The sequence below is a fragment of the Opisthorchis viverrini genome (assembly GCF_000715545.1).
Source record: "Opisthorchis viverrini unplaced genomic scaffold opera_v5_213, whole genome shotgun sequence".
Classification (NCBI taxonomy): Eukaryota; Metazoa; Platyhelminthes; class Trematoda; order Opisthorchiida; family Opisthorchiidae; genus Opisthorchis; species Opisthorchis viverrini.
The window spans coordinates 767,809-784,675 of record NW_008751871.1 but is presented as its reverse complement, the minus strand read 5'-3'; the positions used below and the strand labels follow the sequence as shown (position 1 = coordinate 784,675).

General features: G+C 44.9%; 1 protein-coding gene across 1 annotated transcript in view; it reads left to right on the top strand.

Annotated features, from left to right (window-relative positions):
• Positions 1-6,910: 6,910 nt before the first annotated feature.
• The window catches only part of T265_14559 (hypothetical protein), a gene marked incomplete at both ends in the record, with an annotated part of 79,650 nt that continues 69,693 nt past the window's right edge, over positions 6,911-16,867 (top strand). Inside the window, 2 exons of the mRNA XM_009174174.1 lie at positions 6,911-7,372; positions 13,215-13,327. Coding sequence (XP_009172438.1) covers positions 6,913-7,372; positions 13,215-13,327 — 573 coding nt within the window. The remainder of the gene's footprint in view (positions 7,373-13,214; positions 13,328-16,867) is intronic.

Sequence of the window (16,867 nt, the reverse complement as noted above, 5' to 3'; positions counted from 1 at the left end):
CTCAGCACTTAGCTGATTACGAAACTTGAAGTGAGCAACTTGTGATTCGTTACTTTATTTATTCGAGCGTTTTCCCTTTTCACAGTCAACGCTCTAGTGGGGGAGTAGTGTGGCGTTTTGTACCTTTATTTTACTTCCATTATAACACTACGTACTTCATCAATTGCTTAATTGTTTTTTGTTTGAATACGAAAAACTACAAAAACCCGCACTGGCACAATTTCACAGAATACAAGCGTGGTCACGTGCTTCGACTCTCTCTTCTGATTTCGCTCGCGCTTGCAGCGGCCATTCGCGAGTCTCATGTACTAACTCTGGTACCAAAACATTTCAGACCTATTCGGAATCTATTATATGTGGGAACTGTTCAGAAGAGGACCTCTGGACCAACATAATTGGATTATTGTTTATTCGCTGACCTGGGCCAACGACGAACTATTTTAAAGAGAACAATTGTTGTGAGTCTGTTCCATCTGACTTGCTTATTTTTGTATACCCAACCCAGCGTAATTATTTTTATTTGTTTGCCACACACTCCTGGTTAACTAACTTATTGGGTAGCCTGACCACTACAGCGGTTACATCCTGAACTTTTTCTGTCGATTGCTTCGTCGTTTTGAATCATTTGGGATCGTGACCCTCAAGGTTGTACTATCGTTTTTTTGGAACGCGTTAGCTTCCCACACGCGCCCTGCCAACCGGACAATGCAACGATCAAACAAGCACGTCGACTACGCTCAACACCGTCGGCCGGAATTTGTCTACGGAGACAGAAGTAAGTTTTATCTATTAATTAAATTCATATCTCACGGTCAAAATTTCTTGGATATGTTGTGGCGAGTGTATCTTTCTCTCATCAAATCCATTCACTCTTCAACGTGGTGAGGCGGTTAGAACCAGTGTGCGCTTTTGTGGCAGGTTGGGCGAATGGGACACTCGGCTCTCTGAACTGGATATCACTAATTCTTTTCCCATTTGTTTTTCAGATGCAGCTGCGGAACGCATATTCGACGGCCTTGTAATTACTTTGCAATAAAGCTTAATAATCATTCGCCTCTCAACAGTTAAGTTCATACCCCCTGACAACGCAAGCATCACGTCAAACAAGACATGCAGGATTTTATTTAACGACAAGATTGCGTAGGGAAAAAACGTTGGCGTGTATACATTCGTGTATGTATTCAGATTAGCCGTGAGAACTAGTGTTTCTAGGCTCTTCTAACAGTAATTCACGCAGCGTATAATGAAGCATTAAGGACTTCTCCCGCACACTTTATTCACAGTGAAGTTATGAGCGCCGTAATTTGCATGTTCTGGGGGCACTGTGTACGCTTCCCTTGTGTTTCATTTTGAGCGCGTTACCGGTTACAAATTAGTTATCTCATAGATCCTCAAGACGTAACGCCTAATAAGTGAGCATTTGTGTGGCACTGTATCCTAAGCTATTTTCGTTGGGAAGGATGACGTACATAGTGTGTCATGGCCTACGGGAACCGGCCGGCGCTAGTGCGGCAGTGCGTGGGGCTGGGGAGCATGCGAAGGTTGCCGTGCTCCGTCGACCGCGTGTGGTGCAATTTTTCGTTATAATCGTCAATCGGAGAAAGTCACATTTATATGGTCGCTCGACATGTTTCAAGCAGGCCATGCAGGCTTGAGAGGAAGGAGATTCACAAAAACTATGGGTTCATGACAATCTACATGCAGGAAACCCAAAAGTAAACCTTGAATCCGAAACGGGATAAGGAACGTTGCGCACTAAAAGTTGTGATGAATGAATGAATATTAAAGACGCCGTCGAAAATCGCTTTTCCATGTCAGGGAAATTTGTGGCAAAAGACTGAATTTCAGCGATAAAAATAGGTGACAGCAAAAAATTCTTTGATCTGCTTGATGCGAAGTGTGCGTCGACATTTTTTAGCAAATCAGAGTTAGGATAGTCAATGATAGATTAAAACACGTGGCAATACGGATTTTTGTACCTGATGAATACGAATCGCACGTTGAAAGGCCAAAAACTGTGGACTTGTAGCAAACCTAACTGGGGGTACCCAAATCATGTTGGTCAAATAGAGGACAGTTTAATTTCTATTGATCGACGCCCGATGGAAACAATTTAAGCAGTGGCGGAAAACGCTAAATTTCGGCTATTCTGATCATTCATTTTTGGCGAGATTACACACAAGTTATCACATACCACTTGGCGTATGGAATTCCTCTCGTTTCTTATGTCCCTATCAGACAGCTCTACTTTTGTGCTTAGTACGCACACACACATTTGAACTTGAGGTCATACGGCCATTGTGCGAACGAATAAATACACGTGTGACAGTCTCACGTCCCAGCCTGTTTGATCATTGGTTTCGTATTTTTGATCTTACGTGGTCCATTTTTGGTGGATGCGCATCTGTTGTCGGGGTTTGTATATTTTATGAACTGATGTCCTGCGTCAACTTTACCGTATGAAAACCTGGCTTCGACTTTGTTTTGCGCTCCCGGAGATTGTGATATTACTCATTAGTCGGGGATACCGTCCGCCTTTAAACTAACTGACCCCTTACGCCATCCTATTTGGAATAAACACGCCAAAACCTGGAACCTTTGTGAACAAAAATCGGGGCCCAGGACACAGTAGAACCAATTGACGCCGCGGGGGAAAATATTGTAATACAGCTTATTTCGCACCCCGGTTCTTCTAAAGCAGTATCCACATCTAGTCACAAAGTAATGCAGCCTTGAAAGCCTTCAGGATTCCGCACCTGTCGGAAAGGCGGCTTAATTGAGAGGTCGAACTGCATCGAGCTCTCAGTGAGGCACAGAAAAGATGGGGCTAAGATGGAGCAGGAGGCCGAAGAGGACAAACCAATCAAAGTATTGGCACCAGTAGCCACAGCTGACCGGTTAACACAGAACCGGAAATCCCGTGAGATAATTGACAGACGTCTTGAGCACACTGGTGGTAGTAGGCGGTCATCTCCGGGGTTAAGTTCGCCATTTCTATCATTCCGCCGATAGTCACTGTGGAACTACCCAAGGTTGAACTACCATACTTTGACGGCAATCTAAATCACCATTGTTGTTGACGCGCCAGTTTGAGACACATGTTGAGAGCAAAGAAGAGAACACCGGTCAGACACTCTTTGTTTGGTCCACCATTGTCAAGACAATGTGAGTGCAGCCATTTTTGAATGTGTAATGCTCCCAGTGGAGATAGCACACTCCAAGGATCAGGAGATTCTAGGTAATTTTTTGGTCAGCCTGATATTGTTGCTCACTTTACTTAAAAGCATGTCCCGATTGTGACGATAAACCACCGAGACAGCGAACTTCCCCTCGAACTTGTGTGCAAAATGCGGATTTGTGAGATTGCGTTAACCGCTTTGCAACCGTTTGCGGTCATAGAGAGCATAGTGCGTTCCCCCCTCACAATTGCAGCATAAGTGGGCTGATGTGACAGATAGAATATCAACAACTGGCCGGGATTCAACGTTTACTGACTTGGAAGAGCTTGTGCACACGCGTTCCAGGGTTGCACGATGTCGGTTTGGGTAAATGGTTCTGGAATGGGGACGCAAGACGCCATCGTGTGCCATTAACTTACACCAACCAAGTTTTGGGATGAGCCAGTTTCACGGGTCTCTTGATCAACAAAGCCAGGCACAGACCATGTTCCAAGGCTCTGCTCATCATGTGCTTATCCCCACCCAATTTCGGACTGTCATCCATGGAAGTTCCTGGAAGGTGAGGATGCGTATCGGAGCGTAATGCATGCTTTGTTTGCCCTGATGACAACCACACTGCTGAGGAGTGCATGTCAATTCTTCCATGTGGGCAATCATATGTTTAGGTGCGAAATCAAGGGTTGTTGTACGCATTGAGACCCAGAAACTAAGCGGGGACAATGCACAGCTGGAATTGTTTTGTGCCTTAAATCGAGCTTGTCGAGCTTGACAATCCTGCAAGAAAGGCCATAACGTATGCATTTTTAGATTCCTGGTAACACATAACGCTATTTAAGCGGTATCATGCAAAAAATCGGGTTAATGCTGCTTTCTATTTCTCCGGCCATTGATAGATTTGGTGGTTCAGTGGGATGCCCATACGAAGCCAATGATATAAGGCTTTTATCAACAGATGAAAACTAGTCCATAGAAGTATATGGAACTCAGTCCACCCGCTAGCTTTAAGGCAGCCAGAAAAATCTAGATAACCAGAAAACTGGACCGTACACGGAGCGCTTTTTACACGGAATGTACGATAAAGTGCTTTGCACCTAACTAGAGAAAAGCTACGTTGAAAGATTGACATATGCCACCAAATTTCCTTCAAATACAGAACATTTATATCTCCAAAACCATCGTGCCACCAGCCATAGTCTGGTATTATTGCATGTTCCCTTTTTCGAACCTGAAGGTTATTATTTGCTTTGAATACTCTGGGAAATTATTGGTAAGACGCTCATCCGTATGTCAGGTGCCGGAGCTCATGCCGCTGAATAGCCTAGAAAACGTGTTGCTGATAAGTTTAGCTCACATTTAGCTTGGCAGTAAATCGACATGTGTGTTTTGGGAATCCTCGCTTCAACATTAGCTGCTTATCCAAGACTTTTATCACCCGGAACTGCTTTCATCTCACTCAATCACATTGTTTAAGCCCCGGATGACCGCCAGATAAAGCTGTAATGTCCTGTTTAAAAAGTTTTATCGGGAGAGATTGAAAGGAAGCCGGGTGGTAGCCCCCAGATTCGAACTGCCAACACGCCGCCCCCAGCACCAAAGCTTATCCCACTCGTCCACGGAGCCATGAGAATTTTTTGGTGCAACCCTTTTCTAAGCAGTGAGACTTGTTTGGTGCACTCGTATGTTCGTGTATGCATCACGTGACACGAACCAGCCAATAATTTGCTTGAGTTTGTCTTGTGCATGAGCAGGCTATCGTGGTTTCATCGTCTTCTTGAAGTGAGGTTCACACTATTCCTGTAAAAGATAACATAAGTGAATCACAGGACTATTTAGCCTTTTGCGAAATGCTGAACCGCAGGAACACGAAGATCCGCCAGTGTGACTTACAAAAGCAGGCTGTGCTGCCAAGCGTCACTCGAAAAAAACGGAATATGCTAGCTGAGTGCAGAAGACATTTCCAGGTTAACAACCCAAAGGCCTCCTTTCTGCGTGTTGAAAACAGAGAGTCCACGAGTGATCATACAGTCGTGTCTGTGACCTATGGATGCCTGCATCGTGCTCCAACAATAATACCATTGAACTAGACAAGGCAGAACTACGAATAACCTCTAGCCTAACTACGGGAGTGAATGTTTGTGAGCTCTTATGCAAGACTTCCATTAAGTGCCTTAGGACGGGATGAAGTGCATCAAAGGACCCTGGATAAAATATCGGTCGGCTTGGTTAAATCATTTTATATGATGTTTCTTAAGTCGCTTGACGAAGGCAACCTCTTTTATGTTTTGGGGAAAAGATTATCTCGCCAATGTAAAATCGCTTACCACCTGGCAGCTTATGGTCTTAGACTCAAAGGCATATCGTTGGACGTCGTACAGCGCCTTCTGGGTTTGGCTGTTCTAGATGGTCAAGTACTTGATATCCCGGGCTGAAGATGGCGTTCTTCATATTCATCCTTATGTGACGCTCCTGCGTGCGTGGAGAGCTAAATGCTGACCAGTGGCGAAGAACCCGTAACGAAGGTTATATTGTTGCCATCCGTCTATTTCACCCGATCGAATTCTATAAGTTCCAACCTTCACTAACTCGGAACCTTTTGATGTCCTCTTTTGAAGATGAATATGCCTCCTGAAATTTAGCCCAATCCACTCTCCTCCAGCGCCGATCTCCATTTAGTGCCTCAAGGATGCCACTAAGGAACACTGCTGTTTTGATCTACCTTAACCAATTTTCGGACGCCACTCGAATTCATGCCTGCAATTTGCGCCGTCAACACACTCGAGATGGATGTAGGCGCCGGAAATGAGCGGTCACTGCACTGGCGCCTTCCTCAGAATGAGCGAGTTTATACTGCGTCTTCCTCCGGGAACCTGCCGAACATTTATAATCGTGCGTGCCAAGAATGCCAGATAGTTGCTACGGCCCTAGACTTCAAAAATGGTTTGGTTATCTGGCTCTTTTAAGGCAGTTCTCTCTTAATTGACAGTAAAAAGTTTCTCAATGTGCTCGGCATCCCTCGGATTACTTGGCGCGCCCTTCCACTTATCATTCAAATGAACCTCCGGTACACTGTAATGCCTACGTCAGTACGAGTTTTATAAACACCAGGTAAGTTCACTGCTGAAGAGCCAGAAGGACGTAGCTCTCAAGGTCCACGGCCAACGTGATTCTAGGAATATGGATGTCCGCCTCAAATCTTTTGATTTTGAAATGCACATCGAGTACCTTTGGCACCACCCTCCAGGCTGCTGTTACTTCCGAGGGAAAATTACACTTATTTAAGCCCGTTTGGCCCACAGATTTTTCAATGTTGACGATAACGACAGTAGGTAAGTTACACAGAGTTTTTAAGCTCAGAGTGCACGCCTCTATCAGGTAATAGTTCTTCCACTTGTAAACTCCTGGCGCTAATTTCACTGCAAAAGGGACGCGGTGCAAGTAGTTATCCGATGTTTTTTCGACGAAATCTATAATTTAAGAGCTCGATACCTGACTATGAGAACTTAAATGACGGTTCTTTTTCTGGGATCTTTCAGTTTGAAAGAAGTTGATGCACAACCACTATATGGGCGACTCATTAATTATGGAGAATATAAAGAGTTTCTAGCAGCAGCCCTGAACTGCATCACTCCAGTTTCTTTCCATTTCGTCGTATCTACGAAACAGCAGTCTGTAAAGTGAATCAATAACTAGAACTTAGGTGTGGGCTTTTTGCTTCCTGTTTGGCCCCGCAGGACCCAATGGGTTGTGTCAATTCGCTCCATCGACGTCCTTGAATAGGTCGACAGATTTTGATTTCGCTCCTTGGCCTTTCTGTCACTGTGACGTTTTTCTCCTGTTGTTGCATCGCGGAAACTATTTTGAAATGATATGGATATCCGAAGCCGACGCAAACAGCTTATTGAACAAATCGTGGAATGGAATGCTAGCAGACTTGATTTGTTCGAGCTGTCTATTCCTGATGAAGTATCATGCTCATTTTACCGAACTCACTCTTTTACAGAACGGCGAATTCAACGGTGTTATGCGATTTTTTTACCAAGACGAGTCTAGAAGATATCAGTCGAAATGTATTCGTGTTTCTAGCGCCCAAAAGACCTCAGACTTAGTGGATATATTACGGGAAAAATTCTTTCCTCTTGAATCCAGTGGTAGAATCAAGCGATTAGGCATTTACGAGCATTGTGCAAACGGAGGTGAGTTTGCTTTGCTAATTTTATTTCCAACTTCTAACGACGATACACCCCGACTATTAGGAGCCGTAGGATTCACGAAATGTTGGCAGCATCATTTAGCTTGTTTCTTTTGATGTCCCACGCACTGCAGTTGTTTCAGTACGTAGGCCTCTACAAGGCAAGAAGCCCGATGGTCATAAGACCAGTTCGGTAGGTTATTGAGTTGCTTATCTAAAAAGTAAACGAGCTTGGCCTCACCACTTTCGATGGCGAATATTAACAGGGCTAACGGTATTTATGCTTGCGACATCAATTCCAACACATTACCAACATCAATAGAAAGCCGTGTGGTCTATAGAAAAAAGACGATTATTTGGAAGGGAGTATCCAGACGAGGTACAGTACGGAAATAAACTATGTACTTCTAACATTAAATGGAAATTCCATGATTTTTAGTTCGCTGTTTCCCATGTCGATTAACATGACGGGTTGCAAGAAGTACTGTGGACAACGGATGGGCGGTAGTGTAAGTAGTGCTGCAGGAGTGAAATTTGGAGAAAAGGCGGCTTATATCACGCTCAGAGACACGAATGAAGAGGATGTGGATCGTCCCATCTTGGAGTTTATCCCAGGGCAGAACAATGGAGTAGAAAGTCCCTCTCAATACGACTAGTATACCTACGTTGGAAAAATCGCAAATAGTGACCTCAGATGTGGGGATCGTTAGAAACTTGGTCATGGTTCCTGGAGTAGGAGAGGTTGTTGCTGTACAGGCGACAATCGATGCTGTGAATGTTACACAGGAAACTGTTTTGGGCGTTAGAGGGATTTTGGAGCTCAGTGACATTCCCCGTAGCCTTGTGCTGTACATTTTCGAGTGTGTTAACATTGCGTTTTAGCTAGAGAACAATATAGCGCTGCAGCATTCCCTAAGGATTCGGACAGGACGAATACATGATGAGTGAGTTGGACTCATCTGTATCCACAGAGGATCACCTTGAAAGAGTGAAGGACCATGTTAAAGCGTGAGAGATAAGGAGGGATCCAGACTCTGGAACCCCTGTGATGAGGAACCATAGGGACAAGAATGGTATCGTCTTCTGCAGTCAAGAGGAAATAAGGGTGTGTTTTGAGTGAACGTATAGATGGTTTATATGTATTTTGTCGGTTTGTTTTGCCCAAGAATGTGCAGATATTCATGACTTTCTGTAAATCCTGGGAATTTCTGTGCCGCTTCAGTTTGTGGTAGCGCTTCACACTCGGGCGATGATATGAAATTAAGCCACCCACATACTTGGGAGGATTAGTTAAGACTAACCCCCCGACTCCTAAGTGTTCCCACTGATGGACTACTTATGGGGATTTTATTGAAAGCACAGGAGACACGAAAGGAAACGCACTTGGTACTAGCGTTGTTCTCAGCAGCTGTCCTGAGATTAGGGGCAAGTGGGGATTTTAAGGGAGCGTCTGGAGGAGAGTAAGCTATGTTGAGGAGTAGGTAATTAGACAGTTTTTGACGACTTTCCGATTATTTTGTACAGGATGCGCGTGAGGTTATTAGGAAGCTCTTTAATTAGTTCATTGTGATTACCATGGAAGGGACAAAGACCTGGGGAGAAATTAGACAGAAGCTTGCATGGAGGGCTAACAGACCGACACATTCTTCAGTTCAGTCCGGATCAGGGAAGCCGTCCGAGTTGCAGAGTTTTGGTATTTCGATATAGAAAGTCGTGATCATTTCAAATCCATCAGACACATTGGGCTTAGATTTTAGGTGGTCATCGGTGCCGTCGTGAGGATTTAGCACGGCTGTATGAACATGGCAATGGCGTGAGTCTCGTGTTTTGGTGGGATACTGAGATAGTCGTCCGAATTCTTGAGGGAGAGTGTAGGGGTTCGGTTCTCTTTGGAGTTCGAATATGCCAGAGATGCAGTTCTGGACAGGCCTGTGGGCAAGTGGTAGTTGTGCGCCGTTTCGCCTTCCGTGGCGTCTTATTGCAATGATACTTAGCTGACAGAGGGTGAGGTAATTTTCGTAGTCTCGACCGCTCAGGGTTCTGCACCAGCGTTTTCACAGTTCGATCACATTTCAGTAGTCTGCGTGTGTGTCAAGGGAGAACGGCAATACGAAAACGTCAGGAGAAAATCAAAATCCCACAGGGCTCCTTGTCTTGTAGTAGCCGCAGCGACTCAGCCTCTTTTTTCTAAATGCACATTTTCTTCTCACCGAGGAAATCTCACGAAGTAAGGATCTCCCTATTCGGCACACTCTATGAGGATGTAAATTCCCATACAGAATTTATCGTGATTGTTTGTATGAGGCATCGAGGAAATCAAGTCCAGTGCTGTTTGAAGCTCCCCTACTATTCTTGGGAGTTCATTTGCACAAGTGTGGAATAATTTGGGGCCAACCACCGATCCTTGACGTACGCTGCTAATGACTGCGGACCTGGGGTTCAAACTACCTTGGACACGCCCCCAAAGCGTTCGGTTTCTTAGACAGTGAATTGTTTTGCCCAAGAATGTGCAGATATTCATGACTTTCTGTAAATCCTGGGAATTTCTGTGCCGCTTCAGTTTGTGGTAGCGCTTCACACTCGGGCGATGATATGAAATTAAGCCACCCACATACTTGGGAGGATTAGTTAAGACTAACCCCCCGACTCCTAAGTGTTCCCACTGATGGACTACTTATGGGGATTTTATTGAAAGCACAGGAGACACGAAAGGAAACGCACTTGGTACTAGCGTTGTTCTCAGCAGCTGTCCTGAGATTAGGGGCAAGTGGGGATTTTAAGGGAGCGTCTGGAGGAGAGTAAGCTATGTTGAGGAGTAGGTAATTAGACAGTTTTTGACGACTTTCCGATTATTTTGTACAGGATGCGCGTGAGGTTATTAGGAAGCTCTTTAATTAGTTCATTGTGATTACCATGGAAGGGACAAAGACCTGGGGAGAAATTAGACAGAAGCTTGCATGGAGGGCTAACAGACCGACACATTCTTCAGTTCAGTCCGGATCAGGGAAGCCGTCCGAGTTGCAGAGTTTTGGTATTTCGATATAGAAAGTCGTGATCATTTCAAATCCATCAGACACATTGGGCTTAGATTTTAGGTGGTCATCGGTGCCGTCGTGAGGATTTAGCACGGCTGTATGAACATGGCAATGGCGTGAGTCTCGTGTTTTGGTGGGATACTGAGATAGTCGTCCGAATTCTTGAGGGAGAGTGTAGGGGTTCGGTTCTCTTTGGAGTTCGAATATGCCAGAGATGCAGTTCTGGACAGGCCTGTGGGCAAGTGGTAGTTGTGCGCCGTTTCGCCTTCCGTGGCGTCTTATTGCAATGATACTTAGCTGACAGAGGGTGAGGTAATTTTCGTAGTCTCGACCGCTCAGGGTTCTGCACCAGCGTTTTCACAGTTCGATCACATTTCAGTAGTCTGCGTGTGTGTCAAGGGAGAACGGCAATACGAAAACGTCAGGAGAAAATCAAAATCCCACAGGGCTCCTTGTCTTGTAGTAGCCGCAGCGACTCAGCCTCTTTTTTCTAAATGCACATTTTCTTCTCACCGAGGAAATCTCACGAAGTAAGGATCTCCCTATTCGGCACACTCTATGAGGATGTAAATTCCCATACAGAATTTATCGTGATTGTTTGTATGAGGCATCGAGGAAATCAAGTCCAGTGCTGTTTGAAGCTCCCCTACTATTCTTGGGAGTTCATTTGCACAAGTGTGGAATAATTTGGGGCCAACCACCGATCCTTGACGTACGCTGCTAATGACTGCGGACCTGGGGTTCAAACTACCTTGGACACGCCCCCAAAGCGTTCGGTTTCTTAGACAGTGAATATTAATAATAATAATCGTTCAGCTGTAACACCCTTCTGGTCCTTAACTGCCATGCCATGCGAAGGATACACGAAAGCTGGGAGGCTGCCCAAGTCTAGGCAGGGGAAGTCTAGATGTAGGGGTCGGGTGCGAACCACGATTTTTTCGTCCAATAAATCGCGCTCTAATAACCGAACTGTCTCACTAGGCAGTGGCGAATCCAATGCAAGTTACCTTTGCGTCCACCAGCCGATCTAAAGGAGCCGTATGTGCCTCACGTCTTCAAGCCCTTGAATTAAGATGCCGGTTCCTTCCAATAACATGTGTTTAAATACAACTGAATGAGCTTTCACTGATCTCTCTATAATACCTGTGGTTTGAACATTGACGTTAATTCAGCCCATCAGGTCTCACAGTACGCCTATCTGCCCGGCGGAAAAAAAGCTTTTCTGCAACAATAACTGCCCACCTTCTTATACTATTGCCTCCGTGTTAAGGCTGGGGTTTGTATCCGCACTCATTTCCACCTCTGTCATTGCACCAGTCTTTATCAACTACTGTTCATCTGAATTTCAAAATCATCAGCCTAAAATTACTGTTCTGGCTAGTGAAAAAAAGTTGCGTTGCGTATTGGTCATTGAACTGGACTTTTTCCCCTGCTGAATGTCAATCCCATCTCATTGCCGATTTTCATGTCTTCAGTGAGTTCTGTGTATACAACACACACCACTTGCTTATTGCACATAGAGACAGCAGGGTTTTGGGGGATAGATGTTTCTGTCACAAACTATCTTAGTGTCCATCTCCTGTTACGAGCGACGGAAATTCATCGCGGATGTCCGAATTTATCCTAACTATTCATCCGTCATATCCAATTAAATCCTCTTCTGGCCCCTATGTTGCCGCTTCTTCCCATTCAACATCCACTGTCCCCCAGTGCTTTTTGGTGTTTGGGGATACGACGATAGTTCTTCGCCTCCGATCTTCAAAATCTCTCCATCTCGAATGGACCAACAGTCTTATCCCATTACTCATGAGTGTTTTCAACCACTGAGCAAATTTATTCCTCGTCCTATCTCTTGTCTCAGATCCCACCGCCACTCCCAGGACCACCATCTCGGTCTACCCTGAAGCTCCATCACCTACTGTTGCGAACAGAGATGTTACCCAGTGCCACTGTTACTAAACACACCAAAGTCTTTTGGTCTGGATGTTATGCCCCATAATTTGTTCCATACTCATTCTACACCATTCTCCATCTTTCTTATCGAACCCATCCGTATACCTCAATCGTCCAACTGATAGCTCCCTAGTTTCTTCTTTTAGAGCAGCCTCAGTTGGATCCCATGTGTGAAGACATTTGCCACTCGAGTCTCAAAAAATGTTGGTTTCTCGCTCCCCGTTTTATGTATTTGCCGCCCCTTCTAAATTCCCGCGTGTATATTGGAGATCCGTCCCATTTTTGAATACTGCCGCCATTTTTCCGCTGATGCCCCATGTACACATCTTACACCCCTAGATAGCTTTAGGTTGAAGTTATTGCATCTCACTGACCCGTTCCGCTCTATACCCACCTTCGGGATGTACCCTTCCTCTCGCTGTTTTGTCGCTACTATCCTGGCAAGCTATCCACCAAACTCGCCTATTCCGTCCCACCATTACAATCTTCCCGTCGACTGACGCGTCTGCGCCCATCTACTTACTCATATAGCCTTTCAAACTCCACTTGGGTCGCACCGTGATGCGCGGCCTCTTTCTGCACAGGGAAATGCTATTTGAACTTTACGTCACCGGATTCATGACAGACAAACCAGCATCGATTTTGTTAGCTGTCGAAGGTTATATTTTCCAGTTTTGCCGCTGAAATTCTAGCATACTTTTGTCCTTTTTGGGTTGTTTTGAAAATGACGGTGCAAGTGCGGAATCTATGTTGCTTTGTTTTTTAACGTAGTTGGCACCAAAATCGTAGTTTTTTCGTTCGCTCTCGTGTGCTTGTTTTGCTTTCGTAAGTTTTTCTCTTTTTTTACTCCCTCTCGAGTCCGACGGCTAACGAATGACGAATATCCGCTGCTCGTCCAACTTAACTGGAGCAAACACGATCGCGAAGGGAAATTTGTACTGAAGTTGGAGTATCCGTCTGACGGTCCCCAGGTAACTGCGCGCTACCTGTATGATACAGTTCCACAAGGTCTTAAATTGTCATTGTGTCACAGCCGATGATGTCACTTTTTGTAGGCCGCTATGACTGACCCCACTGTAATTGACCTGTAATTTATAAGATTCATCTAGTTTTATTGTTTTCTGCAAAGCAAATTTTCTGCAGATAGGCCAGCCATTCTGCTACCGGTGCCACTACTGACCACCAGAAGCTGATGACCTGCAGAAAAATACGTACGTTCACCATCCGACTATACACAAACAGCCGCGGTTAATACTCACAGAAGAGTTAAAACTAAGTCAATAGTGAAGGCGCGAGCTGATGGTTGTGAGATGGTTTAAACTCAACTGGATTCTCGAGTACTCCTGTCTAGATGTGGACAGCTTTGCAGTATCCTAACCTTTGTGCTTAATCCTATTTGCGTGTTATTCACACTATTGATTAGCCGCCACATACCGAACAATTAAGCGTTCAAACCGCCAGCCAGGACGTCGTGGTTTCGAAACTGTCTGGATCTTCAATAAGCATGAAGCAGTTATGCAGTGCTTCTTGGCTTTTCAGGCTTTTATCGCCTTCAATTTCAGAAGAAAATTTCAACTGAAAAATCCCAACATCTTAAACTACTAAGATTCAAGTTTGTTGAGATTTAACGGGTTGGGAATCTAATAGGGAGCATACTACCGGTCTATTTAATGTCAGCTGGTGTGCCACTGCACGACGCTCTGCTACCACTGATTTCGAACTATCCACTAAATTGTGAACCACAAAGTCAGAGATCGGGTGGCACTGGCGGATTCCACGTGATACCGAGATATTTGAAGGCAGTTGTTTGTATACTCTCGCTTCGCTCTCTGAATTCCCACACAGTGTCAACTTGCTTATTTGGCACCACCCGGTGCAATCTGTTTTTTAGGGTAACTCTACCCAAAGTGACTTTCACATCTAGGAATACTGAAATTAAGGGCTGCCGGTACACGTACCAGATCCCCAAAATCTCTCGCAGCATGAACGAACGCTCGATACGGTTTTGAGCGGAGTGAGCATCTGTCTGTTCTTTTACGGTTATAGCTTCTCTTATTGTCGTCACTCGACGCGAACTAATACCCGTCGGCAAATGGGACGAAATGCTAAGTTTTCTGTCCCTCGTGCAAATTTTGGAAATACGGTTGACGGTTGGTAATGTGGTGAAATATTGGTAGCTCGGGTGAGTTTATTGGTTGTTGATCAGCAACAACGGTTGACAACAACGGTTGATCAACAACGGTTGACGGTCTACGGCACTTTTTCACTTACGTTGCAGGAGGCCTGTGAGGACAGGGACAAGGGTTTCAGTCCAGCTTTTGATGAGGGCATGCGGAAATGTATATGGGTGCGACAAATCGCTTTGTTCAAACCGCTCCTGTTCGAAAACACTTTCAGACTGCAGTCGAGTAGTTTGAGCTGACTTCATGAAACATGGGGCCTGCACGCTCAAGATGGACATCAGATTGTGATCAGTTGAACTGTCCTTTTGGATGTTGCGCTGCTTCATCAGGATGATGAGACAGACTGTGGATTAATTTAATGTCCTTTTCGCCTATAACCTCGTTACTGTTCAATTCTCGACTGGAGAAATATCGAACTTGAAGGAGGGGAGAGTGACTGTATGTAGACCCATTCTCCTCCATTTCTCGTGTTCGTTTACAGTACCCACGGTCCACTCGTAGACTGTTCTCTAGGTTTACTTCGACTCTTTTAGTCTTGTGTCGTATAGTGAGTCAGATGAAGTGGATCGGCATTCCTTCTTGTAACACCTCTTTCGTGCTCAATCCACTTTACCATTAGGATTTGATTCCAAAGCTCGTGTACGTTTGAGTGTTGCTCTCTTCGTAAGGAACATAAAGCGAGTGGTTCTTGATAGTATTCATTCATCGGCTCACTGATTGTAATCAATAATTGTGGACAAATGTTTTCAAAGGTGAATGGGAACAGGGCCTTCGCAGTAGTGTCAGTTGAACGTGGGTGGCTGCTATCAAACCAATATCAATCTTTTGTGCTGTTTCTTCATTCTTAGCGAATTATGGCCGAATCTATTCGTGCCCAAAGTTGGTTCGGTCAATGACACAATGGCAGTGACACAATGGCATGCTTCATGTTGGAACGCGGTGCTAGCTAAGTAAAGGCTCTGATAAACACGTAGTCCCTGCGTCTTGCATGTAAAGTGAATGTTGCACCCAGTCACTTCTCTTCTGTCTCCAGACAGAGTTACAACACAGTGACTTGTTGTTTGGTGTATATGGTTTGATGGGCACCATCGAAAGTATCTTTGTATTATTCTGAACTACCGTTTCAAAGCAGAAACCGGCGTGATACTTAATGCGCGTTCACTGGGTTCGTGTCGGGTTATTTTGGTCTCAAGAAGTAACCTAACGGTGGATGGCTGATTTTTTTTTACGAAAATGCGCTCAATCAATATATTCAGCCTTATTAAGAACGAACCAGACTCCAGATATATTATGCCAGGAGGCTCAGGTGGTCACGCCAATCTCTAAGTACGTGTGTGAGTTATGTATGAGTTGTTAGAGCGCAATATGCATCACGATCCATGTGTGGGAAGATGCTGGGACAGCTTGTTGACCGGTGCACCTTAGGTCACCGATATGTGTGAATCTAGGTTGCACAGTATCGTGGGAATGTGTAGGAGAGAGTATTACGTAGAATCGATTGGATGGAAGTCTTCGCTGTAGTTGTCAAACAAAGATAAATCTTAGTGGCTTATGCTTCAGAAGGAGGTTAAACCTGGAGACTACACTTGTGGTCAGCGGCTCAAGACCTGACCCACTAGATAGTTGGTAGAGTTGCCCATCCCAAGGGCACAGAGAATAATGTATGAATGCCTGCCTACCATTAGCGCTCACAGAAGAAACCGAACTCCTGGTTTTCAACCGCACTGAATAATCTACCGATGGTCAACCTTGGCTAATCCAAGTGTGTTCGTCTTAGGGTAGACATTTTCTGCCTTTTTTTCAGAAGGCAGCGCCTCTCTTAATGCTGGTTTATAGGAAGGGACTCATTATTACTTCTACACTTCTTTCTCAGCCGACAGCCACAATTCACTCGAAAATCATCCAGAGACTCGTAGTTCATTGGTTGAATGTTCGTTTTCCTTTCCCCACCCTTTGTTCTTACCAACATGCTTAACCCTGGGGGTCGAAGTAGAGTGGCCCTTTGCCTCATTGCCATACTCGAAATCGACCAACCCATCAAGGTGGTTGCCTTTGGTGGAAAATAAATGTTATGCTTTGGTGTTTTTTTCTGTGGTTAACTTTTATGTAATCTAAGAAAAGCATCCCGTCAGATCAATCGAAGTTGACGGGAAAAACCGCATCATGTTGGCAGGACCTGAACTGCCCCAATACCCCGCACTATCTTCAACTCAACAGTCAATCACTTGTAAACAACATCGATGGATTACCGGCGAAGACAGAACAGAGAACCATTGTCTTTCTTGTGAAAAAAAACTTAAGAGATACATTCATACGAACCACCGAAAA